At 51.8% G+C, this 25,806-nt stretch overlaps 3 protein-coding genes and 1 long non-coding RNA gene across 6 annotated transcripts in view; 2 read left to right on the plus strand and 2 right to left on the minus strand.

Moving 5' to 3' along the window:
* The first annotated feature begins 875 nt into the window (after positions 1-875).
* LOC125728178 (GPI mannosyltransferase 1-like) lies at positions 876-6,080 on the plus strand. Of its 2 annotated transcripts, none has more exons than XM_049005241.1 (5): positions 876-1,341; positions 2,083-2,630; positions 3,029-3,287; positions 5,389-5,490; positions 5,729-6,080. In XM_049005241.1, exons 1-5 carry the CDS (start codon positions 1,147-1,149, stop codon positions 5,885-5,887), a joined length of 1,263 nt encoding a protein of 420 aa, XP_048861198.1. In that variant the 5' UTR covers positions 876-1,146; the 3' UTR covers positions 5,888-6,080. The 2 variants fall into 2 exon arrangements, with proteins under 2 accessions (XP_048861198.1, XP_048861199.1); XM_049005242.1 differs by having other exon boundaries at positions 1,232-1,341; positions 2,037-2,630.
* Positions 6,081-6,309: 229 nt separating this feature from the next.
* LOC125728177 (exocyst complex component 3-like) lies at positions 6,310-21,687 on the minus strand. 2 transcript variants are annotated; one of them, XM_049005239.1, is made up of 13 exons: positions 21,529-21,687; positions 20,132-20,287; positions 15,819-16,038; positions 13,035-13,716; positions 12,275-12,392; positions 11,908-12,033; positions 11,721-11,821; positions 11,083-11,193; positions 10,761-10,902; positions 9,700-9,822; positions 9,404-9,565; positions 7,799-7,920; positions 6,310-7,701 (listed from the first exon to the last, which is right to left on the minus strand). In XM_049005239.1, the coding sequence occupies exons 2-13, from the start codon at positions 20,273-20,275 to the stop codon at positions 7,521-7,523; spliced, it is 2,232 nt and encodes a 743-aa protein (XP_048861196.1). In that variant the 5' UTR covers positions 20,276-20,287; positions 21,529-21,687; the 3' UTR covers positions 6,310-7,520. The 2 variants fall into 2 exon arrangements, with proteins under 2 accessions (XP_048861196.1, XP_048861197.1); XM_049005240.1 differs by lacking the exons at positions 15,819-16,038; positions 21,529-21,687 and having other exon boundaries at positions 20,132-20,271.
* Positions 7,932-8,835, plus strand: LOC125728179 (uncharacterized). Its single transcript, XR_007388950.1, has 3 exons — positions 7,932-8,041; positions 8,497-8,691; positions 8,757-8,835. It is a non-coding gene; the product is annotated as an uncharacterized LOC125728179 (long non-coding RNA).
* Positions 21,688-22,865: 1,178 nt separating the features above from the next.
* The window catches only part of LOC125728180 (uncharacterized), a 56,375-nt gene continuing 53,434 nt past the window's right edge, over positions 22,866-25,806 (minus strand). The window contains exons 9-10 of the mRNA XM_049005243.1: positions 24,809-25,793; positions 22,866-23,646 (exon numbers count right to left, since the gene is read on the minus strand). Coding sequence (XP_048861200.1) covers positions 24,809-25,793 — 985 coding nt within the window. The 3' untranslated portion in view covers positions 22,866-23,646. The remainder of the gene's footprint in view (positions 23,647-24,808; positions 25,794-25,806) is intronic.

Raw genomic sequence — 25,806 nt, forward strand, 5'->3', positions numbered from 1 at the left:
TCTGACTTTGTATGTCACTAATCACATGTGATCGATAGACCGTCTCTCGCTTGTTTGTTACGCAATTTTGTGCATTGGTGACGAACAGATCTTACAGGGTCCAAGCGGCGCACCGGTGTGCCATGTGTCTGTACTGTGCAAGGGATTAGTGCATGTGCATTTAAATAACGTTATATCTAACACATATAACAGGTGTTCGGAACTATACCACTTAATTCTTTAAAAAGAAAAATTAAGCTGTGATTGCATAAGAACAATTAAGCAACTGATTACACGCGTTTTTATTCCTTAATATGAAGCGACTCATGTCGGTCCCATTCATGAGCGCTCAGTTTAAAGGTTCGGTGCAGCTGATTCATGATTATTTTTCCGACAGCAAACACCATAATTAGGAAATCCTCATTACTCTAGGCGACACCACTGAATTGCAATGGAGGTTATCTTGACGAGAGCGATGTGTCGGCTGTGTCCACGCCGAATGAGACCGATCCCATGATTCTGATGACTTTTCCTCTGCACTTCTGTTCTTAGTATTGAAACTGGTCTTCGGCCAGGGAAGATGACGTCAAACGGGTACGCGAGAAAAACCTGAAGTTTTCACAATAATCTCTTCAATTGTAAAGAATACCAGGCCCACATTTTCTCTAAACGTGTGGGTATCGTCGCCAGCGTCTGTCCGTACATGCGGCTCATTTCTTCCTCCTTATTAAAGCACTGACACGCACGGAAAAGCGACGGAGAACCACGTTCGGGTGCCATGATTCCTGCTGAAAGCCATTGGCGCAGCCATACGGAAGTAAAGGCCTCTTGGCGAATCGCAGGATGGGGGGCCGGTCGGCGTCAGGACGCCCCCGCTTAGGTTTCTTCCTATACGGCGCACCTTCCGCCAGACAGCGCTTAGGAGCGGGTGGTTGACAGTCTGTGTCGTGTATGGTTATAGTTATAGGCCGTGTTGCTAAATAAATCTGCCAGTACTTAAGAATATATAACCCTTGTGAAGCTTGCTGGCGCGGGGGTGAAGTGTGAGGTGAGGGATGTAGGGGCTTAAGGGACGCGGTGTCATAGCAGCTGGACGGCGTGCTTCATCTTAGGCTTAGGTACGGTGACAGGAGCCATGAACACAGTCACGGTCTCCGCCGTGGAGCCATGAACGCAGTCACGGTCTCCGCTATGGACCGGGCGGGCGCCGTCCTGACCGGGAAGCGGCTGTTATTCGCTTCGGCGCTTTTGATACGAATTCTCCTGACTTTCTTTGGGATGTATCAGGATAAAACTATGGAGGTGAAATACACAGACATCGACTACCACGTATTCACAGATGCATCCAGATTCATCACACAGGTTGGTTACGTCTGTTTAAATTTTGTATTCTGGCGCCTTATAAATGCGGTCTGTGGCTTTTGTTGTTGCACAAAATCTGTATACTGCACGCGGTTTTAAGAGAAGTCACCATGACCGTGTTCTTGCAAGTCATTATATTGTTTGTCTATATGCAGAGCAATCGATTGTTGTGACAGCTCGCGCATTTGCGCTAATATGACAAGAAATTATCGTGCATTTTAATCTTTATGTATATATACTGATTCATCTTAGGGGGCGGCATGGTGGTGCAGTGGTTAGCACTGTTGCCTCACACCTCTGGAACCCGGGTCACATGTGTGTGGAGTTTGCATGTTCTCCCCATGTCATCATGGGGTTTCCTCCGGGTACTCCGGTTTCCCCCCACAGTCCAAAGACATGCTAAGGATAATTGCAGTTTCTAAATTGCCCATAGGTGTGCGTGTGTGAGTGAATGGTGTGTGAATGTGCCCTGCTATAGGCTGGCACCCCATTCTTGGTTGTTCCCTGCCTCGTGCCCATTGCTTCCGAGATAGGCTCCAGACCCCCCGCGACCCAGTAGGATAAGCGGTTTGGAAAATTGATGGATGGATGATTCATCTTAAATTTGCGATGTAAAGGTAAAAATGCATGATATTTTCTTGCCACAGCAGTGCAAATACACATAAAATATGCATGCACTTGCACTGTTATACCAGGTGAATGCGGACTTATGTGCATCCCTGCCTATATGACGTCTAATAGGGAGCGTCGCCATACAGGAGATCCACTTACCGCTACACCCCTCTGCTGGCCTGGATGCTGGCCCCTAACATCTACCTGAGCGTGCATTTTGGGAAGCTGCTCTTCATCGCATGTGACCTCATCTCTGGCTACCTGACATACAGCATCCTGCGCCGGCGGGGGATGCCGTGTCAGCTGGCCTGTCGGTACTGCGCCCTGTGGTTGCTGAACCCCCTGCCTGCTGGCGTCTCCAGCCGGGGGAACGCGGAAGGCCTGCTGGCTGCCCTGGTGCTTGCCACGCTGGCCTGCCTGGAGGATGGGCACCCAGCCCGAGCAGGCGCCTTATACGGGCTCTCGGTGCACATGAAGATTTACCCGGTGACCTACGCCCTGCCCATCGCCCTGTCACTTCAGGCCGGCCCGGGACGCAGCACCTCGGACGCAGCACCATCCCGCTGTGGAGGAAAGCTGGTGAAAACCCTCCGGAGGTTCTTAAGCAGGGACCTGCTTGTGTTTGCTGCTGTTTCAGGAGCAGTCTTCTGTGGATTTACCTTACTGTTCTACCAGATGTAAGTGAAACTGGCAGAAAGGAAGGAACGCGTACAATCAGGCAGTTATACAGAGCATTTTGGGGGTAGCTGTGGTTAACATTTTGGAGGGAACCTTTCTCCCTTAAACCATGCTAAATGATGCCAGTCTAGCTACTCGGGTCCCTGGTGAATAGCTTTGCCACCCACCCTGCATTTTGTTCCTCTGTCCTTTAAGGAACTAGTTTAATTCTGAAACACCAGTGAATGGATGTGCAGCATTTTACAGGACCGAGGTGGCAACCGTAGTTGTGAGGCATCTCCGTTTGAAGCTTCCTCCTGTTTCGTTTGAGCTTTAAGTGCCTGCCGTCAATGATGAGGCTTATCTGCCGGCCTGGGTCTTGCTCGGCTGTGATCCTTGTTGTCTTTCCTTGTCAAAGGTATGGCTGGGAATTCCTACAGGAAACTTACCTCTACCACCTGACCAGAAGGGACATCCGGCATAACTTCTCTGCCTACTTCTACATGCTGTACCTGACTGCGGAGAGCTCCTGGAGCCTGGCGCTGGGCCTGGCCGCGTTCCTGCCCCAGCTAGTGCTGATCCTGCTCACCTCCCTGGCCTACCACTCTGACCTGGCCTTCTGCTGCTTCCTGAACACAGCCATCTTTGTCTCCTTCAATAAAGTCTGCACGTCCCAGGTACCAGCCCCCACTCCATGTAACCCAGAGAAGTATCTTGAAATTCATAATGATCAAGTCAAAGTAAATTGTCTCGTGCAAATAATTGTGATAGAATATTATTCCATTGAACGTTGTTGCTTCCAGCCAAAATACACATTGTTATGAATAATATACTGAGCTGGTTGATGCACAGATTGTGGGCTGTTACAGTACTTCCTGTGGCACCGTTAACCCTGCCGCCTGTCTGTTACAGTACTTCCTGTGGCACCGTTAACCCTGCCGCCTGTCTTACAGTACTTCCTGTGGCACCCTTAACCCTGCCGCCTGTCTGTTACAGTACTTCCCGCGGCACCGTTAACCCTGCCGCCTGTCTGTTACAGTACTTCCCGCGGCACCCTTAACCCTGCCGCCTGTCTGTTACAGTACTTCCCGCGGCACCCTTAACCCTGCCGCCTGTCTGTTACAGTACTTCCCGCGGCACCGTTAACCCTGCCGCCTGTCTGTTACAGTACTTCCCGCGGCACCCTTAACACTGCCGCCTGTCTGTTACAGTACTTCCCGCGGCACCGTTAACCCTGCCGCCTGTCTGTTACAGTACTTCCCGCGGCACCGTTAACCCTGCCGACTGTCTGTTACAGTACTTCCCGCGGCACCGTTAACCCTGCCGCCTGTCTGTTACAGTACTTCCCGCGGCACCCTTAACCCTGCCGCCTGTCTGTTACAGTACTTCCCGCGGCACCCTTAACACTGCCGCCTGTCTGTTACAGTACTTCCCGCGGCACCGTTAACCCTGCCGCCTGTCTGTTACAGTACTTCCCGTGGCACCCTTAACCCTGCCGCCTGTCTGTTACAGTACTTCCCGTGGCACCGTTAACCCTGCCGCCTGTCTGTTACAGTACTTCCCGTGGCACCGTTAACCCTGCCGCCTGTCTGTTACAGTACTTCCCGTGGCACCGTTAACCCTGCCGCCTGTCTTACAGTACTTCCCGTGGCACCGTTAACCCTGCCGCCTGTCTTACAGTACTTCCCGTGGCACCGTTAACCCTGCCGCCTGTCTGTTACAGTACTTCCCGTGGCACCGTTAACCCTGCCGCCTGTCTTACAGTACTTCCCGTGGCACCGTTAACCCTGCCGCCTGTCTGTTACAGTACTTCCCGTGGCACCGTTAACCCTGCCGCCTGTCTGTTACAGTACTTCCCGCGGCACCGTTAACCCTGCCGCCTGTCTTACAGTACTTCCCGTGGCACCCTTAACCCTGCCGCCTGTCTGTTACAGTACTTCCCGTGGCACCCTTAACCCTGCCGCCTGTCTGTTACAGTACTTCCCGTGGCACCGTTAACCCTGCCGCCTGTCTTACAGTACTTCCCGTGGCACCGTTAACCCTGCCGCCTGTCTTGCAGTACTTCCCGTGGCACCATTAACCCTGCCGCCTGTCTGTTACAGTACTTCCCGTGGCACCCTTAACCCTGCCGCCTGTCTGTTACAGTACTTCCCGTGGCACCCTTAACCCTGCCGCCTGTCTTACAGTACTTCCCGTGGCACCCTTAACCCTGCCGCCTGTCTGTTACAGTACTTCCCGTGGCACCCTTAACCCTGCCGCCTGTCTGTTACAGTACTTCCCGTGGCACCGTTAACCCTGCCGCCTGTCTTACAGTACTTCCCGTGGCACCGTTAACCCTGCCGCCTGTCTTACAGTACTTCCCGTGGCACCGTTAACCCTGCCGCCTGTCTGTTACAGTACTTCCCGTGGCACCGTTAACCCTGCCGCCTGTCTTACAGTACTTCCCGTGGCACCGTTAACCCTGCCGCCTGTCTTACAGTACTTCCCGTGGCACCGTTAACCCTGCCGCCTGTCTGTTACAGTACTTCCCGTGGCACCGTTAACCCTGCCGCCTGTCTTACAGTACTTCCCGTGGCACCGTTAACCCTGCCGCCTGTCTGTTACAGTACTTCCCGTGGCACCGTTAACCCTGCCGCCTGTCTGTTACAGTACTTCCTGTGGCACCCTTAACCCTGCCGCCTGTCTGTTACAGTACTTCCCGTGGCACCCTTAACCCTGCCGCCTGTCTGTTACAGTACTTCCCGTGGCACCCTTAACCCTGCCGCCTGTCTGTTACAGTACTTCCTGTGGTACCTGTGTCTTATGCCGCTAGTCCTCCCTCGGCTCGCCATGTCACTCAGGAGGGGATTGGCTCTCCTGGTGCTTTGGTTCGCCGGACAGGTAACTCCGTTTCGGCACTGGGTGTGATTTAGCCACGTAATAGATGTACAAGACGCTGCACTGCAGTTATTCACATACTTCAGAAAACTACTAGATTTCAGCACAACTCCACAAAACGTATGGCCTGGAAATATCCATTCAGCCGTGTTGTTGCTGCATTATTGAAAGTCCTGTGACAGATAGTGGGTAGATGAAGAATGATTAGCCTGACAGTCGTGTTGTTGGCTTTGTCTCCCAGGCCGTCTGGCTGGCCCCCGCTTACTGCCTGGAGTTCGAGGGACAGAATACCTTTGTGCTTGTCTGGCTGGCCGGCCTGCTCTTCCTGCTCATAAACACATATGTCCTGGTGGAGATCATTTGCCATTATAAACCAGAGCAGAGGACTAAACTGGATTAACGGAAGGACAGAGTGTATCGCTCATAGACCCAACTTAATCAGAGCTCTTTTGGTGTCCAGAGAGATGCCGACAACCCCATTGCAAGTTCATAGAAATAATTTTTTTTGTTAATCTTTGACTAGAGTATAACTGCATTCCTAGAGCAAGGAGGCAGAAGTGCACTTATTAAAAATAAAATATTGGAAGTTTGTAGTTCTTGAGTTTGTGTCTTAATTTATTTGTGAATGAATGCACCTGAGGTGACCAAAAAAAAATGCACTTCAGAGTAGCATAGTACTTTAAATCGCATATATTAAAATGTCCAGAAGGGGGCAGTATTAGACAAGTACAGTGATGTAAGGGTGTTTTCCATCGCTTACATCACTCTGAAAGCCAACTGCGCCATGGCCGCTTTCCAGCAGAGTTCATTCATTAGACGTGATTAATCTATTAAGTGAATTACGGTAAACAAATCGCCAATCCAGGATCCCGCTCCGTAGCGTAAAGGGTGCTGCTCCACACGTGCGTGAATGTGCACACGACCACCTTCTTAGCCTGACCTACCTCGCCAGTCCTGTTCTGTCCTTCCCAACCTTCCAGGACTTTCCATTCCATTATTAACACAAAAAAAGCAGTAGGTCCTATTTCCAAGCAAACTGCCAAGAGTAGAACGGAGAGTATCATTGATTCGCAGCTTGAAAGCAGTATCAGTGGCTGCTGTCTGAGTCACTTCCCATGTTAGACCAAATGGTACCAGAATAACAACAACAATTAGCAGAGGTCACGCAACTCAGCGCCCGACAGCTGCCTTGCTACAGCTGTCGGTACTGCCACAGCGCCCCCACCTGGCCACTGGGGCCGATGGAGCCGCCATTGTCAGCTGCATGCCGGCTAGATTGCGGCTCTACAATCAGCTGCACACCACTGGGCTTTATCTTGGTATAAATCACAGGCAACCTGACAAATATGGACGATGCCACAGTCATCCTGGAGGAACGTCAATCCTGTGAACCCACACAAGACAAAGCAACATGCAGCCTTTTAATGCTGCAGGATGGGAGCTACACCTCCGAATGCGTATGTTACAGAGCACAGGAAATCTAAGAATGATTACCATCTATTTCACACACCATTCTATACTGACAAGTATTATTTTATTAAATATTCACAACAACAACAACAATCCTCTGGCCAAACTAGGTAGTTCAGGTCCAGTGAGTGCAAATCCAGACCAAGAAATCCATTTTATTTCAACCAACCAGTTGAGTATAGTTGCAGTCAGAGAGTAATGAACTGGTTGGTTGAAACAAAATCTTGGTCTGGACTTCTACTCTCTCCACATGAACTACACACCTCTGGACACAGGAAGCAAGTAGATGACAAACTGTTTTAGTTTTAATAAAAGATTAAATACTTTCCGAAGCTGTTAGACCCACTGCCCAGAGTTAACTGCCCACTCTCAGGCAGATCAGCACGGCTCCAAACACAGAGGGTTCTCTGTCCTTCAGATGGTTCGCTTTGACTTATCGCTACGTCATGCCACCCGGGTATCAGACCCTCCTGCAGATCGTCGCTCAGCTGCTCCCTCGTGAGACACCCACTCTTACGGAGGGCACGTCCATGCAGACACCAGACGCAGTCCTGCACCCGCATCTACTTCAGCAGCTTGGGCACGGCCATGGAGGTGATGGAGGACACGGTGATGTCCTTGAAGATTGGCTGCGCGGTGGCCGGCAGCGAGGACTTGCTCTGGGTCAGCGTCTCGATTATGGTCTGCCTCATGTCCCGGCTGGCGTCCCCCCGCACGGCCAGCAGGGCCACCACGTGCTCGTCCCTGCGGGAGCGCGGACCATCAGAAGCTGCTCGGGGAATCGTTTTACCCATCATGCAAACGTCAAAGTCTTGATCGCTTCGGGGAGGGGGAGTCTCACCTGATGTCAGGGTACTTGGAGACCAGGGTGGAGACCTCTAGGCAGAGAAGGGAGGGGTCTGTCAGCTTGAAGACCTCGGCGATGGCAGCTATGCTGTCACAGAGACGGTCGGTGTCCTCCCCCTGAAATGTATCAGGAGAGCTTTCAGTGCTGGGCTACTCAAATCACGGTCCTCAAGGTCCGAGCCCTGAAATATATCAGGAGAGCTTTCAGTGCTGGGCTACTCAAATCACGGTCCTCAAGGTCCTCCCCCTGAAATATATCAGGAGAGCTTTCAGTGCTGGGCTACTCAAATCACGGTCCTCAAGGTCCTCCCCCTGAAATATATCAGCAGAGCTTTCAGTGCTGGGCTACTCAAATCACGGTCCTCAAGGTCCTCCCCCTGAAATATATCAGCAGAGCTGTCAGTGCTGGGCTACTCAAATCACGGTCCTCAAGGTCCGAGCCCTGAAATATATCAGCAGAGCTTTCAGTGCTGGGCTACTCAAATCACGGTCCTCAAGGTCCGAGCCCTGAAATATATCAGCAGAGCTGTCAGTGCTGGGCTACTCAAATCACGGTCCTCAAGGTCCGAGCCCTGAAATATATCAGCAGAGCTTTCAGTGCTGGGCTACTCAAATCACGGTCCTCAAGGTCCGAGCCCTGAAATATATCAGCAGAGCTTTCAGTGCTGGGCTACTCAAATCACGGTCCTCAAGGTCCGAGCCCTGAAATATATCAGGAGAGCTTTCAGTGCTGGGCTACTCAAATCACGGTCCTCAAGGTCCGAGCCCTGAAATATATCAGGAGAGCTTTCAGTGCTGGGCTACTCAAATCACGGTCCTCAAGGTCCGAGCCCTGAAATATATCAGGAGAGCTTTCAGTGCTGGGCTACTCAAATCACGGTCCTCAAGGTCTGAGCCCTGAAATATATCAGGAGAGCTTTCAGTGCTGGGCTACTCAAATCACGGTCCTCAAGGTCCGAGCCCTGAAATATATCAGGAGAGCTTTCAGTGCTGGGCTACTCAAATCACGGTCCTCAAGGTCCGAGCCCTGAAATATATCAGGAGAGCTTTCAGTGCTGGGCTACTCAAATCACGGTCCTCAAGGTCCGAGCCCTGAAATATATCAGGAGAGCTTTCAGTGCTGGGCTACTCAAATCACGGTCCTCAAGGTCCGAGCCCTGCCGAGTCTCCAGCCTTCCTTTACCTTTGAGCCAGCTGTCAGGCCTCTGGCCAGTCAGAATCAGTAATCATTAAACTACCTTTAAGAACTGAAAACAAGGTCTGGATTTGGAATCGAGGTCCAGATTTGGCGCCTTGGCTTAGTGCCTCTCTTTTGGTGGAAACAAGCCACCTAGTGGCTGCAGGGACTCGCAAACGAAAAAGCTGCAGGTAAGTCTGCAAACAGGCCAGGTGGGGGCGATGTGGCAGGCCCTGCCACTGAACAATTACGCCAAGGACACACATCTGTGAAGCAGCTATTAGAGGTAAAGACAAAACAAAAGCGAGCAATGAGCGCACACACATGGTCCCGCAGGAGAGCTCTGTGAACCTGACACAGACATGATGAAGACGATGGTGAGATTCCAGGTTAAGGGCATGTGATGAAGGCGGGGCTACTTGCAGCGGAGAGCTTCCTGAAGAGGGACTTGAACTGCTCCGCCTCCTTGATCATGCGCTCGGCGCCCTCCCGCCGCTCGTCTGCGTTCTTGAAGGTGACGCGCTTCTGCAGCACGGCCTTGAGGTACTCCTGCACCACCCTGCGATGCGCCTCCCTCGTCATGTCCTGCAGGACAGCATGCACAGGACACCATCCTTGGAGACATCTCATGGGGGAACCATCCGATGCAGAGTTCTCGTCATTTGGGCATGGCGCCCCAAAGAAGCCTCGTGCAGAAGCCCGCGTCGGGCGCAACCTACCTGGCTGTAGGGCTTCTTGATCTTGGAGAAGTCATTGAAGTAGTCCTCCAAGGTGACACAGATGGTGTCTACGGCATGAGAGCCACCCAGCCACTTCCTGGTCAGGAGCTCGCTGAGGTGGTGCTAGGAAGAGGCAAAGGTCCATGAGCAACCAAAGTGCTAGGCCTGGATGACAGAAGATAAAAGGAGCCAGGGTCTGCTCCACAGACAAGCGGGTTCTGCAGCCAGGGTCTGCTCCACAGACAAGCGGGTTCTGGAGCCTGGGTCTGGGTCTGAGCCTGGCCAGGGCATACAGCACTTTGGAATGATTACCTATCACATCTCAGACAGAAGTTCCCACTTTTGGAATTCCTCAAACGTTCCTCAGACTATTAATTTAGCCCTTAGTTAACGTGTAACATGAACAGCGACACCTCTGGAAGTAGAACGTTACAGTGAGGGTGTAATAGGGAGGAAATTCATAAAAGCTGCTCAGTGACCTTGAAAAACGCATTAAAAAGTCACACTGCAGATTAAAGATTCCTGTTCTGTGAATATTAAACTTATTGCACCCTTATTGCACCATTTTATATTCCATTCGATTTTGTGCTTCACCCTAATACTTCATAACGTATTAAAGTACCTTAAGCTCAATACTGTTGCCTTCAATGGGATTTTAACCTCGATTTATGGGATTCTCTGCATTTCCTATCTGATGGAAATGCAGGACAGTCACACTGACAGTGTCACAGGGCGCTGGCATGGTCTCCGGGCATCTCAGACTCAATATCTCAGAAATGCCCCCCTGTGGCCACACCCACACGGCAACACACCCTCTGTGGCCACACCCACACGGCAACACACCCTCTGTGGCCACACCCACACGGCAACACACCCTCTGTGGCCACACCCATGGGGAACCATGGCAACAACTCTCCTCTTGCTCCCAGCTCACAACTCTCATAACACGGAAACGCTACAGGCCCATACGGTCCGGGTGACCGCCGCCCGCCCGCTGCGGTCCGGGTGACCGCCGCCCGCCCACTGCGGTCCGGGTGACCGCCGTCTGCCAGCATTCCTACCTCTAAGTCCAGGAAGACCTCATCCAGCAGGAACTGGCAGCCCTCCCTGGCCACCTCGCTCAGCGTCCCCTCGATGGCGGCGTCGTGCTGCGTCGGCTCCGTTTTAAGGGTGTACTTCTTCTTTAAGCTATTAATTGACTCCCTGGCGGAGAGACAGAAAGTTTCTCATTAATACTCAGAAACTCACCATATTACGAAAAAGCATCGAAAATGTACCCGAGATGCATCAGTTAAATGCACACGCATATAAGGAGCCTCCTGGAGGCGGACACACCTCAGCAGCCCCCGTCCCTCACGCAGAACCTGCCAGCCCCCGACTTACTTGAACGTCTGGCAGTTGTTGATGACGGCGATCATGTACTGAACGTAACACTGCGGCTGCTGCCGATCCTTCAGGTGGTCGTTCTTATAGGCCACTGCTTCTTCTTGGTACCTAAACGAGTCCATATCAACGGAACTTAATGTCCACTAACCAGGACTGTCTGCAAGGACAATTACTGAGTCAGGGCTGTACAGAATAAGCCAGGTAATCTCTGTATAGGCGAAAGTAAAGCGTGACGCTTTACATCAACTGCACCTTCATAATGTCTTTTTAATACATTAATAGAATGTTCAGTTTAATACACATTAATAGGCAACATTATATGATAACAGCAAACATTATAATCCAATAATGTTTGTTAATAATGCACATTACAGCTGTTACAGTAATTAGGATGTTATAGGATGGTGTACTTGCAGTCTGCTTATGAATGTTCTATGAATGCATTATAAGAGGTATTATGAAGGTGCTGTTAATGTAAAGCATGACCAAATAGGTTACACAGGTTGCACTATATAAGCACATATGGGTAAGATAGAGATAACGGGCATTTTAGCGGTAGCCTGTGTGTGGTGTTAAGCTGGCAGCCCCAGCTGAAGCGTGACCCCCTTAACGCTACCCCCCCCAGGCCCCCTCACCTTAGGAGGAAGGAGCCCATCTGCTTCAGACACAGATGCAGCACCTGCTCCTTGAACGTCTTGTTTATTTGGGCTGCCACCTGCAGGTTCTGCTCGAACATCTATGGGGACACAGAGGGCCTGCGTAAGCTTTAGCGCCAGGTTTGGGTCCGACGCTCTGGCACCCGCCGGCGAGGCAGCGCCGTACCTGGAAGACGATGGCAGGGAGCGAGGTCTGGTAGTAGCCGTCCTGGTCGGCTTCGGGTTCCGTGTCCTTCTGCCAGTCCTTCCTGTCGGTCTCCAGGGCTTTGCGAAGCCAGCCTGTGATGTTCGACTGGGACGGCAAAGCCAGACAGACAGACGCTCAGAGCCAAAGTGATGGTAACGCACAGTTGTCCACGTAGACCTAATTCCGGACTAGAGTCTTATGGAAATATCAGCCAATCACCAGAGGCCTCAGATCAGCGACATTCCACAGATTAAATGTCTATGATCAGGACATTAGGAAGCCACACCAAGCCTGAATGAATCTGACCTCCACTGGTCATGCTGACACACGGGGAACTTAGACTCACGGTGATGGTCTGGATGTACTTGCTGAGGAGCTCGTCCACGACATCCTGAGTCAGCAAGGGCTCCAACTGGTTGATGTCGCACTCGGTGGCCAGTTCAGGGTCGCCCATCATTTCGTCGCTGCAAAAACAGGGTGTTCAAGGCCCAAAGGACAATCGGGGACCCAGGACAGCCACTGAGGAAGACGGCGGCCATGCCTGGCCGTGGGTTTTCTATTCCATTCAGAGTCAGGAGTCAGGATCACGCCGTCCTAAGCTTGGATTTACTGCACTGATCCCCCAGTATTCCATGGTTAAGCGCTACAATCACTGAACTACGTTTAATGTCCTACAAGTAAACTTTTAATGCAGACAAACAGATCTGCAGAAAAGAGGCTCATCTGAAAAAACTAAGAGGGGTCACCTAGACCAGCAGCACAAGGCGAGAATGAGGCAGACGCTCATCACTCTGAAGAGAGAGAGCCGCCTTGGGCGCCCGACCTGCAGCCGCCCACCCCCACCATTCCCATCAAGCATAACTCCACGCAGATCAGCGTGAGAGCCCCTGACACACTTCCTGAGTCACGTGACAACATTCACAAGGCTGTTCTTCTGCTTAATATTCATACATAAAATACATATTTAAATACCTGTAGCAAAAGCGGGTTTATTTCTATGAAGCAAGTAAAAAGGATTGAATGTAACTAGTAAAGACCTACTTCAGCAAACTAGTGAAGACCTACGTCAGCAGCGGCAGGGATCAGGCGGGGCGGAACCCAAATACCTGCTGTACGTGTTGAGCACCCAGGTGAGCAGAGTGACAATCTCATTGGCCTCCAGCTCCTCGGCGGCCAGCTCCTGCACCCTCACCGAGACGGCGCGGTGGTACAGGTCGAAGAAGACGCGGAAGGTGTTGTAATGCGGAGGGAAGCACTGCACCATCAGGTTCTTCACCACCAGCAGGTCATCCAGCACGTATTTGCGTGTGATCTCCAGCAGCCGCACCAGCCACATCTTGTCCAGCTCGCGGGTCTCGGCCTGCGTGCTCTCGATGCGCACGCCCACCGTGCCCTCCAACACCGCGAACATGCGCTCCTTCCAGCGTTTGGGCCTCCCCGGGGGCAGGAAGCCGGTCTGCCGCTCGCGGTCCAGCATGCGGCGGTCCACCTTCTCCTCGCGCTCGATGATGCGCACAGCCGACACCAGCATGGTGGGGTCGCGCCTCACCGTCACCATGGCGCGCTGCAGCACCATCCACAGCTGCTTGCCCAGCTCCTCAGAGAGCACCTGCACCTCGTCAAAGTAGCCGCGGATCAGGTTCATGTCGTGCACGTTCTTGCTGTCCACGCGGTACTGCTCGTACATGAGGTCATCGCGAGAGCACTCCAGGTCCATGAGCCTGCGGTGGGCCTGCAGCAGCTGGGCCTGCTCGATCAGCTCCTGGGTCTCCTGCACAATCTCGGGCACTGCAGGAGAGGGGTGAGGAGAAGGGTCAACAAGAGCATTCCGGAAGCTCTGTCTTTCACATCACATGCAAGATCTCAAGCCTGTGCAGAAAAGGGGATCGAAGCGGTGAACTCTGGATCTCAACACCTGCTGGTCCACACCTGTCACTCGACACATCTCAGTAAGTACTTAACCGAAGCCAACAACCAGCCACACCTGGGGTTACATCTCCAGGTGTGAGGAGGGCTGCAGCTCAGCACCCCTGCTCTGCAGCAGGACGAGCCGTGGATGAAGGCAGCACAGAGGGGAGCCCGGCAGAGCCCGCCCAAACCCCTTCAGGGCATTTTGTGGCCCATCACGACCGCGAGCGGATTCCGGCGCGCATCACGGGCACATCACCCAAGTCCCTGCTTTCTGGGGTGACGTATTTTCCTTTTGCTTAACCGGAGCACAGGAAACCCAGATATCAAGCCTGTGCCGTTACTTAATTCAGCGATTCGGACCCCACTGGTCGCCATTTTCTTGCTGAGGATTTGCTCGCCGGTCCCGTACAGGGTGGTCCGCTCCTTCCTCCACAGCAGGATAAACAATTCAGCAGCTGCCAGGCTCATTCCGACATCTACTGGTGATTTATTTCAGGAGTCGAATTAAGCCGTAAAATAATTACAATGAACCCGCCGCTTCCTTAGGCAAAACGGTCACGTAATGTTTACAATAAAGCATTGGTGCCCCACCAAGAGTTTCTCAAAGCAGCAACAGCAGAACATTCTGAATGTGCATCGCTTGAGGCAGCGGGGGCACCGTCAAGCCGGTCGGCTCACTTACACCCTCGCAAAAGGCGAGTGGGCGCAGGAACGGGGCTGATGCAAGCAGCTGAAAGAGCCAGAGGAACCAGAGAAGGAAGCAGAAAAGGCAGGGAGAAGGAAACTCAAAACGAGCATCAGGGAGAAAGATTAAGGTGGGGGAGCGTCCGTCGCCCGGGCCTTACGGCGGGAGAGAGCGTCCGTCGCCCGGGCCTTACGGCGGGAGGGCCCGTCCGTCGCCCGGGCCTTACGGCGGGAGGGCCCGTCCGTCGCCCGGGCCTTACGGCGGGAGGGCCCGTCCGTCGCCCGGGCCTTACGGCGGGAGGGCCCGTCCGTCGCCCGGGCCTTACGGCGGGAGGGCCCGTCCGTCGCCCGGGCCTTACGGCGGGAGGGCCCGTCCGTCGCCCGGGCCTTACGGCGGGAGGGCCCGTCCGTCGCGCCATTCTTTGTGCAGGTGGCAGTTTGGGGGCTAGCAAGTGTTTGAGTGGGATTGCCCTCCGTGAAATGTCCACACTGCGGACACATCCACTGCAGATGTACGTCCAGGGAAGCGGTAAACTTACACAGTCACACAGTCAAACACGGGGTTTCCCATTGGGAGATGATTTCCAGAGTATGTTTAGAAAATATTAAAACATGGAAAATAATTCAAATTTTAATCGTAACTGCAATGCAACCAGCCAACTGTGATAAATTTACCAAGGAGGACCCCTTTCCCCCAATCTGTCACGGAGCAAAGTGGGGGTCAGGGGTCTCTGGCACTGTCATTTTCAGGGTCGTGAGCTGAAAGGTTTGGGAACCCATGATGTAATGGATAGAGAATTTACAAAATTTCGGTAATCGGAAAAAAAACAGCTTGTGTGAGCAGAGCTGCAGTAGCGGTCAGCAGCTCCTCAATCAAACTCAGCAAAGGTGGGTTTCATACTGTGATTACACTCCAATGGCTGCGAAATAAGCTGTAGTTAGAATTTAGAAACATTACAAATCATTTCTGTAAAATTAACCACGGATTGTTCCCTGTCACTGTAGTGTTGCTAGAAACTAACAGCCACATTGCAGGTAAATGGGGACCTTAGCACTGGGCTGCTTTATGAGAACTTACTGTAATTAACATCCAAACATCAAGGCTGCTTCAGTGTTTTTCTCATAGCAACAGCTCAGGTCTTAAAGGCATTAAGCGGCAAAGACCATTAACTTACGTCTGCAGACCCCAGTGTTTCTGCGCCACAGTGCAACCAAAGATCACGAGACCTTCTGTGAGTGAGTTTAAGGTGTGCTGTCGTGGAACCCGCCCCACAGAGACCGGCCCAGCGCGCCACCTGAGAAGATGTTCTTCAGGTTCTCCACAGCAGACGCCAGCTGGCTGTGCTGCACCACCGCCTCCTTCACGTCCTTCAGGTTCTCGATGGTGTTGATGCTTTGTCTCCAGTCCTTGCTGACGTCAGCCAGGGAGCCCTGGATGGCTTTGACTTCGTTCAGGGCGTTGTGGAGCTGGAGGAGCCCTGTGCGGACCCCGTCCAGCTGGGACTGGATGGCCGCCTGACGGAGGAGGAACGGGGACGAGATCCTGCTCTGAGAATGCGGAAATGCACAAGCCCAGATCTCTGCGATCACTTTGTCCCTATAACCAGTGCAGTCTGCTCTCACTCACTGCCATCCTAAGGGAGGTCAGCCATGGTGTCAGTGTCATATGACCAGGAAATGCTACCGCTGATCCTTCATTACTGATGGATAAGGAACCGGGCCGTCAATGCATTCTCAGGAACATATTCAGTGTTTAGATAAAGAGAGGGATATCGCGATAATTTAATTTTAGTTGATGACTATTTGTGGTCATGCAAATAACTGCGATTAACAAATTGACTTTTTTCATTTTATAATACTATTACAGGGTTAGCCTCAAATGAGTTTAATAATACATATACATACACCTTATAAAGAAACTATTGCCATTAAATACTGGAATATACAAGTAAAAATCTGCATTGGCGTTTTAAGCTTTGTGTACAAAAATTGTACAGGGCAGATTTGATAAATAACAAAAAAAATTAGGTAAAGGCCTGGAGATACACAGTCGGTGCTGTCAGCCGGATCTGTGTCCTCTGCCTGATTTACACCCGCAGCATTGCACATGTGCAGAATGCTCAAGCACATGAAAACCGCATTCTGCCACTGCCCCGAACGGTTCATCCTGCCATTTTACGGCAAACCATATTGTCTGTATTTACAGCAAACTACAGTGGTAGTTTTATCGTCCAGCATGAACTGGCGTCCGTATCACGAAGCAGGATTTCTTGCTTAGCCAGGTAACTTGTCAAAGAAACAAAATGTTGTAAAAGAAAGTGGTAAAAATCAGGGACCGTTGTAAAGCATGCAAGGTACGTACAAATACGGCAGGCGGTACATGTCGCTACCCGATCCGTACAGCCTACCTGATCTATTCCCGATCTGTGGAAACAGTGACAGAAATATAGCATTTGTGTTTCATCCAGCAGTTTTTATACGGATGAATGGAGTTAATTCTGGCCATTATACAGAATAATCGCGATCAGCTCAAACAACAGGATTAAATACATACAGTAAAGCTGGACAGACAGATTAGTTTAAGATTGGAGGATTGTGCTGATTTACCGGAGTAGGTGTATTGTGGAGGCCATAGAATCTCCCTATACTTATCTTCAATGAAAGTCAATGGATTTATCAATTATGAATTACACTTATTATTATTATTATTAATATTCCATCCATCCATTTTCTGCCACTTATCTAGGGTTGGTTTGCAGGGGCAGCAATCTCTGCAGGGATAAGCAGCCCCCTCAGTGAATCGCCACCTGATAGTGGTGGAGGGGTATGCGTGCCCCGTGATCCTAGGAGTTAAGCCGTCGGGCGTATGTGCCCCTGGTAGGGTATCTCCCAAGGCAGATAGTCTGGCCGCTCGCCAAAGACCAAAGTGTGATTCCGAGCACCCCCCTGAAGAACAACATGAAAACAAGGGACAATGTTACCCCAACCGGATTGGGGAGACTGGGGCCCCACCCTGGAGCCAGGCTTGGGGTGGGGGCTCGAGGACGAGCGCCAGGAGGCTGGGCCTCCACCCATGGGACCCAGCCGGGCGTAGCCCGAAAACATAACATGGGTCCGCCGTCCTGTGAGGGGGAGCCGTGGGGCTCGGGTGCAATGTAGATCGGGTGGAATTATTACTATTATCATCACTATTACTATTTTCTTGTTGCTTGTTCTTACGCAGGGATCACAGGAGCCTTGGCTTATTGCAGTTTCTCTTGTTTCTTAATCTAAAGCAACGAAAAGATGCACAACAGCAAAATTTTTAACTGCGACTCAAAAATATTCAGGACTGACTTCGCAGCTCTGAAGTGCTGAACTGTAACAAACTGCCACTGCCAAACTGGATTAGTGAAAACAGAGCCCAAATATAATGGCCAATAACAGAGGTACTTCACAGGAATTCGCAGGCAAAAGACAATAAATGAGAGTACAGTGCACACTGCAGTCGAGCCCAGGGGGTGATCTGCAGTAAAAGAATTAGAGCCCACACTGCAGTCAAGAGAATAACAAGGTTCAGGGCCGTGTGTATCACACTCTGTTCTCAACGCGAGTGAGTGACACACCCAGCAGCTGGGAGTGGGACAGCACAAAGGGCCAACAGTCCAACAGTCCTGGAAGTCTTACAAGATCCATCACGCTAAACCGAGCATTTTGTGTGCTGAGGAAGACAGCGGGGCTGGGCTCACAGGACACATGCAACATTACTGCCACATCTGACCTGAAACATCAACCTGCACCTGCTTCCCTGCTCCACACAACACACCACTGAACTGAATCTAAGACACCCATACACTTTGCACTTTGTATATTGTTTGCACTTCCTGTACATTTGTTTATGTCTGTAATGTCCAACCGCCGCAATCAAATTCCTTCTGTGTGCCACACTCACACTTGGCCAATAAACCTGATTCTGATGTTTTCAGAATTCACATTGCTTACTTAAATTTTTTTAAATCAAATTTATTTTGTGGTATTTGGGATATAATTCAAAAGTTGCAGCAAAAGGATAAAACTGAAAATTATACATGGAGGCAAAATGATGCAATGCAAATGACATAATGGGGAAAGTATTCCAGGGTGCAGCCTAAACTAGGGCAAGGGCGACGTGAATGAGAGCTGAGCCCCGGGTCAGTGCGAGGCGGCGACGTGAATGAGGGCCGAGCCCCGGGTCAGTGCGAGGCGGCGACGTGAATGAGGGCCGAGCCCCGGGTCAGTGCGAGGCGGCGACGTGAATGAGGGCCGAGCCCCGGGTCAGTGCGAGGCGGCGACGTGAATGAGGGCCGAGCCCCGGGTCAGTGCGAGGCGGCGACGTGAATGAGGGCCGAGCCCCGGGTCAGTGCGAGGCGGCGACGTGAATGAGGGCCGAGCCCCGGGTCAGTGCCAGGCGGCGACGTGAATGAGGGCAGAGCCCCGGGTCAGTGCGAGGCGGCGACGTGAATGAGGGCCGAGCCCCGGGTCAGTGCGAGGCTGGGACGTGAATGAGGGCCGAGCCCCGGGTCAGTGCGAGGCGGGGACGTGAATGAGGGCAGAGCCCCGGGTCAGTGCGAGGCTGGGACGTGAATGAGGGCCGAGCCCCGGGTCAGTGCGAGGCTGGGACGTGAATGAGGGCCGAGCCCCGGGTCAGTGCGAGGCTGGGACGTGAATGAGGGCCGAGCCCCGGGTCAGTGCGAGGCGGCGACGTGAATGAGGGCAGAGCCCCGGGTCAGTGCGAGGCTGGGACGTGAATGAGGGCCGAGCCCCGGGTCAGTGCGAGGCGGCGACGTGAATGAGGGCAGAGCCCCGGGTCAGTGCGAGGCTGGGACGTGAATGAGGGCCGAGCCCCGGGTCAGTGCGAGGCTGGGACGTGAATGAGGGCCGAGCCCCGGGTCAGTGCGAGGCTGGGACGTGAATGAGGGCCGAGCCCCGGGTCAGTGCGAGGCTGGGACGTGAATGAGGGCCGAGCCCCGGGTCAGTGCGAGGCGGGGACGTGAATGAGGGCCGAGCCCCGGGTCAGTGCGAGGCGGCGACGTGAATGAGGGCAGAGCCCCGGGTCAGTGCGAGGCTGGGACGTGAATGAGGGCAGAGCCCCGGGTCAGTGCGAGGCTGGGACGTGAATGAGGGCCGAGCCCCGGGTCAGTGCGAGGCTGGGACGTGAATGAGGGCCGAGCCCCGGGTCAGTGCGAGGCGGGGACGTGAATGAGGGCCAAGCCCCGGGTCAGTGCCAGGCGGCGACGTGAATGAGGGCAGAGCCCCGGGTCAGTGCGAGGCGGGGACGTGAATGAGGGCCGAGCCCCGGGTCAGTGCGAGGCGGCGACGTGAATGAGGGCAGAGCCCCGGGTCAGTGCGAGGCGGGGACGTGAATGAGGGCCGAGCCCCGGGTCAGTGCGAGGCGGGGACGTGAATGAGGGCCGAGCCCCGGGTCAGTGCGAGGCTGGGACGTGAATGAGGGCCGAGCCCCGGGTCAGTGCGAGGCGGCGACGTGAATGAGGGCCGAGCCCCGGGTCAGTGCGAGGCGGCGACCTGAATGAGGGCTGAGCCCCGGGTCAGTGCTAGGAGGCGACGTGAAGGAGGGCTGAGCCCCGCCTACCTTCAGCCTGGCCTCCACTGACGCCTTCTTCCTGGCCTCCCGCCTCCTGTACTGCTCCACTTTGTCCAGCTGATCTGAGCGTTGCAGCATGCCGGCAACTCTCTGTACCGCCGTGGCAACAGCCTCACGGTCAGTCTCCTCCATGGCGACAGCGAGCTGAAATCAACAAGAAGACCCAAGACGAACTGAGGCTGTGCTCCTTAAGATCCCAAACCAAAATAAGGAGATTATGATCACGAACATGGTTTATATGCTAAGTAAGGATATCAGGTAGACCAGTGGTGTCATACCTGAGGTCCCCTGCCCCCTGGGGGCATGCCAGGCAAGTACGGGGGGGGGGGGGGGGGGCTCACAGAAACATACCAACCGACTAAAGGTCAGGATATCCATCCTCTTCAGTAATGCTGCAGAATCATTCAATAAGATAGATAACCAAAACAGTTCAATTTTAAAAAGGGTTTTTAAGAGTCCAAATTATGTTTTAAGAGTTAAGTTCAAGGCGTTTATTTTACTGACAGTTATTACTAACGTTAAAGGAGACCATTTACATAACTGCCAGCTTTATTCGTTAAAATTAATCAGAGCTCGTTTTATTTTATTACACACATCCAAACGGTTAATGTAATATAAGGGACAAAGGTAACTCTTATGGTTGAATTACCGTCAAGGACTGCAATCAAATTTGGCAAAATTGTGTTTAAACGGCCAAATTTGCTTGCTAGTAATTAAAGCAAACAAATGAAAGCTCATTACTTCAGGTCTTGATGTGACAGCGTGGAATGACTGAATGATTCATTTAGTCATTTTAAATGAGAGCTGGAACAACCCAAACTGGAGATGCGTTCGCCGCATCGCGCGGACACTGGACCCACGCGCCGGGGCCGATCCCTGTGACGTCACACGGCCTAGCGGACACTGTACCCACGCGCCGGTGCCAGTCCCGGTGACATCACGGCGCATAGCGGTTTCTGCCCCGCGCCTATTTCCAGCTTCACTGACCTACATAATCTCCGATGCTGACCGAGACCTACGTGCCACCTCGCCGACTCGATTTAGCCACAGACGCGAAAACTATTTTTTATACCCATAAAACCAGCCGACAAAAAAAAACGACGTATTCAAACCGCATTGTCTCACGCCGCATACAGTCGCGGTTACGGTTTCTCTGTATAGTTTCCGCAGTTACCGCTTATCTAGCGTATGGCATACCGCATTATCATTATGTAAACAGCTGATTAATACTATTACATGCACCGTCACTGGTGGCTACTTAATTACAAAAACACTAAATTTAACAGTCACAGCATAATAAAAATAGGGCCTCGTTACAGGCAGCAATGCGTTTTCCCTTAAGACAGACAAGAAACCTTAATAAAAAAACAATATTATAATCTTACCTGTGCAAAATAATCCGAGTTTATCAGCAATTCACTGAAAACATTGGGGGAACAGTTACGTATTATGTAATAAAGGAGAGAAGCCGTTCCCGGTGGTTGATGTCTTCTGCAGCGCCCGAAAGCGGCAGCAGCTGACCGCTGCAGGCTGATCAGAGCGGCTGCATTATGGGATTTGTAGTTTTTACATCACCCGCATGCGCACGTTAAATAAAGGCTACTGTAACAGTATATATAAAAAACGACATCGTAAAAGTTTAAAATTCAGATATGTCAATTAGTCTAGAAGTAGAGCATTAAATTGCGTGTCCTGCTCTCACGATGCACGATGTTTTCATTAGAGCTGAAATGTTTATTAGTATTAATATAGAAAGAATCATTAGTCTAAAACGGGGGTCACCAACCTTTCTGAAACTGAGAGCTACTTCACGGGCACTGAGCCATACCAAGGGCTACCAGTTTGAAACGCCCTCCTAAACCTATCTAGGCTTCATGTATAATAGTTTTTTCAGATATTATTATTTTTAAATCCATATAAATGCAAATGTGATTAAAGAAGAATAGCAACAGGATAAAATTAGATTTTAGACGCTGCGCAGGCTGACCACCAGGGCCCTGCAGAGCACTGGCTGACCACCAGGACCCTACGGAGCACAGGCTGACCACCAGGGCCCTGCAGAGCACAGGCTGACCACCAGGACCCTAAGGAGTACAGGCTGACCACCATGGACCTAGGGAGCACAGGCTGACCACCAGGGCCCTGCAGAGCACTGGCTGACCACCATGGACCTAGGGAGCACTGGCTGACCACCAGGACCCTATGGAGCACAGGCTGACCACCAGGACCCTAAGGAGCACAGGCTGACCACCAGGGCCCTAAAGAGCACAGGCTGATCTCCAGGGCCCTAAGGAGCACAGGCTGACCACCAAGACGCTGCGGAGCACTGGCTGACCACCAGGACCCAACGGAGCACAGGCTGACCACCAAGGCTATGCGGAGCACAGGCTGACCACCAGGGCCCTGCAGGGCATTGGCTGACCACCAGGACCCTAAGGAGCAGTGGCTGACCACCAGGACCCAACGGAGCACAGGCTGACCACCAAGGCTATGCGGAGCACAGGCTGACCACCAGGGCCCTGCAGGGCATTGGCTGACCACCAGGACCCTAAGGAGCACTGGCTGACCACCAGGACCCAACGGAGCACAGGCTGACCACCAGGGCCCTGCAGAGCACAGGCTGACCACCAGGACCCTAAGGAGCACAAGCTGGTGAGCAGGGGCCATGATTTGGCCCCATCCTGCACATGTAAACACACAGACGTAAAGGAAAAATGACATATTTAAGGAAAGTTTGTATTTTTATTAATACCCCAAATTTACGAAAATACACACAAAAATGTAGAGAAAATGCTGCAATAGACATTAGCTGCTTTGCAGCTACAAAATCAGCCAAGAGCCAGTGAGCTTTTCCTGCTGATGCTTTCTTATGTACTATAGAAAATAAACCAAAGCACATTTCCTTAAAGCCGTCCATTTACACTTGCAGTTCTGCTCTTGGTGACAATAAATATGACAATGTAGATATATATTATACTTTCTACATGACTTTACTGCCTACAAAGAATACCAAATGGACATTAGTCAACCTTTAAATAAAGGCAATGACAAAAGTTGAAAGTGCAAAGACATCTGGCTGTAATACACAAAAGATCGACTTCAATTTCAGATGCTAACTCTCAAGCATGGCTTAAAAATTCACACCAGTAATGATCTGGCAACACTGAATCAGATCCATACGGTATAGAGCATTTCACACCCCCTCTGTCATACTATTCCTCACACAGACAGTCAAATTAAGCACTAACATATTTATTTTATTCCAGTACATTTTTCACAATCTGTTTCCAAAGTATTAAGGCACATCCAGTGGCCAGTGACGGCTATGCAGTGACGCCCGACTCTGCTGCGCTGACTCCCCGTGTCACACAGTCATACAGGGCGCTGTCCGTCGATTCCTTCATATGGACATCTTTCGTTTCCCTCTGAGCGGGTACTGGTCTCCATCTTCCAAAACCAGTATCAGTAATGGGAATAAGCTCGTCCTCATTACTTGGTGAATCCTGAAGGACGTATATCAAAAGGAGGTATTATTTTTAACATTTATGTAAAATATGTTTTTTATTTTTCTTTGAAATTTAAAAAGGTAAATATCAGGGGATAATGTCTTTTAATAAACCACATTTCATTTGGCTTGAAGAATATGGTCCTTATCTGACCACCACAAGCCTCTCTCTCTCTCTCTCTCTCTCTCTCTCTCTCTCTGTCTCCCACTCTTTCTCTCTCTCTCTGTCTCCCTCCCACTCTCTGTCTGTCTCTCTATGTCTCCCACTCTCTGTCTGTCTCTCTCTCTGTCTCCCTCCCACTCTCTCTCTGTCTCTCTCTGTCTCCCACTCTTTCTCTCTCTCTCTGTCTCCCTCCCACTCTCTGTCTGTCTCTCTCTGTCTCCCACTCTTTCTCTCTCTCTCTGTCTCCCTCCCACTCTCTGTCTGTCTCTCTTTCTCCCTCCCACTCTCTGTCTCTCTCTGTCTCCGTCCCACTCTCTGTCTGTCTCTCTGTCTCCGTCCCACTCTGTCTCTCTCTCTCTCCGTCTCCGTCCCACTCTCTGTGTCTCTCTTTCTCCCTCCCACTCTTTGTCTGTCTCTCTCTTTCTCCCTCCCACTCTCTGTCTCTCTCGCTGTCTCCCTCCCACTCTCTGTCTGTCTCTCTCTCCGTCTCCGTCCCACTCTCTGTGTCTCTCTTTCTCCCTCCCACTCTTTGTCTGTCTCTCTCTTTCTCCCTCCCACTCTCTGTCTCTCTCTTTCTCCCTCCCACTCTCTGTCTGTCTCTCTCTGTCTCCTTGCACTGCATTGTGCTCATTTTTACCCTGTGTGCAACTTACTGACTAACACAACAAAATAACAGGGAATTGATCTAAAACAGTGTTAAGCAGTGATGTACACAGACAGGGGCGGGTGCTGAAACTCCCCCTAGGTACATTTTTGCGATCAAAGGTGGGGGGCCCCCTCTGTAAATTTTGCCTGATCATCGGTTATCGAAAAAGGGCACTTGTAAGGGCAAAGGGGGGTGCTCTCATTTGTGTGTAGAGTCACAGTGAGTCTGGGTATTATTCCAGGAATTCCAGGACGTGAAGGACGGGACACCCAGGATACTAGTTCATCACGGAGTGTAAATAGCACACTATATGCTATTTCTGTAAAGTTTAAATGGAAAAGTGAGCTATACCTATTGCATGTACACATATGGGTTTGACTTGTTGGCCACTGCATTCATAAACATATCTGGGACACCATTTCGCAGTGGGAACACTTGGCCAAAATGCTGATGGCTGTCATGCCAAGGCGGGGAGTCGGCAGGCTCGCACTTGATGGCGTGGAGCACACCGTGACTCCTGCACGTAGACTTGTATTCATGCTCTACGTAGTCTCTGTCTTCCACTGACAGATTGCCGTACAGGTGACTCTCCATGCCATTCCTGGCCTGGCCGTCTGGGTATGAAAAGCACTGCACACTGAACTGGGGCACCTTTGCTGGAGGATACTTCTCTGGCCCGTGCCCCCCCTTTGATACTTGGTATAATCCGTCACACGGAGCACCGGAACTGTCTCTAGCCGTCTGGCAGGGAGTGTACACACAGCAGCTATACTCTCTCTTGACCGGAAGGTCCAGCCCATAACCTATCTCACAGTTCTGCTCCGAGAGCCCCTTGTTTATCCATGTCCGACCGGGGGGCATCCCATAGATATCACAGCCGTTGTCCGAGTCCGAGTCCGGCTCCACCTTGATGGGCATGTCCTGGAGTATTCGGCTGCTGTGACCCTCGCCTTGCAGGCTCAGGCCGCTCTCCTCCTTAATGCCACCTGGGCAGAAGCTCTCCTGCTCTGTGGTCTGTATATTATTGTAGACTGTGGCCAGCTGGGCATCATCCTGGTAGGACCAGCCCTTTCCGTAATGGCCGACTTTGCCGGGCCTGTTTGCAAGGTGGTTGCAGTTCTGGCCCAGCATGAGTGCCCCTGAAGATGTGTGTGCTCTCCACATGCTCTCATGTCTAAGAGCTTTCTGTACATCCACAGCAGGTCTGCAAAATTTCAAGGGCTCCCCACTGACATAAAGGCCCTCGTTCCTTGATGGAGGTGTCCAGGGGGTGTGGTTTACAAGCTGTGTATCCTCACTGAACACCTTATCCCCAGTACCTAGAAGCCTTTTCTCACTGTAGGAGACAT

Source organism: Brienomyrus brachyistius, unplaced genomic scaffold (assembly GCF_023856365.1).
Source record: "Brienomyrus brachyistius isolate T26 unplaced genomic scaffold, BBRACH_0.4 scaffold184, whole genome shotgun sequence".
NCBI lineage: Eukaryota > Metazoa > Chordata > Actinopteri > Osteoglossiformes > Mormyridae > Brienomyrus > Brienomyrus brachyistius.

Bases quoted from the DNA above. Each gene is read 5' to 3' on its own strand.
- LOC125728177 (XM_049005239.1), bottom strand. From the start codon at position 20,275: ATGGAGGAGACTGACCGTGAGGCTGTTGCCACGGCGGTACAGAGAGTT. The intron at 10,903-11,082 runs GTAAGTCGGGGG...TCTCTCCGCCAG, and splicing joins AACAACTGCCAGACGTTCAA to GGAGTCAATTAATAGCTTAA. The intron at 9,823-10,760 runs GTAGGAATGCTG...GCCTCTTCCTAG, and splicing joins AGGTCTTCCTGGACTTAGAG to CACCACCTCAGCGAGCTCCT.
- LOC125728178 (XM_049005241.1), top strand. From the start codon at position 1,147: ATGAACGCAGTCACGGTCTCCGCTATGGACCGGGCGGGCGCCGTCCTG. The intron at 1,342-2,082 runs GTTGGTTACGTC...GACGTCTAATAG, and splicing joins CATCCAGATTCATCACACAG to GGAGCGTCGCCATACAGGAG. The intron at 5,491-5,728 runs GTAACTCCGTTT...TTTGTCTCCCAG, and splicing joins TGCTTTGGTTCGCCGGACAG to GCCGTCTGGCTGGCCCCCGC.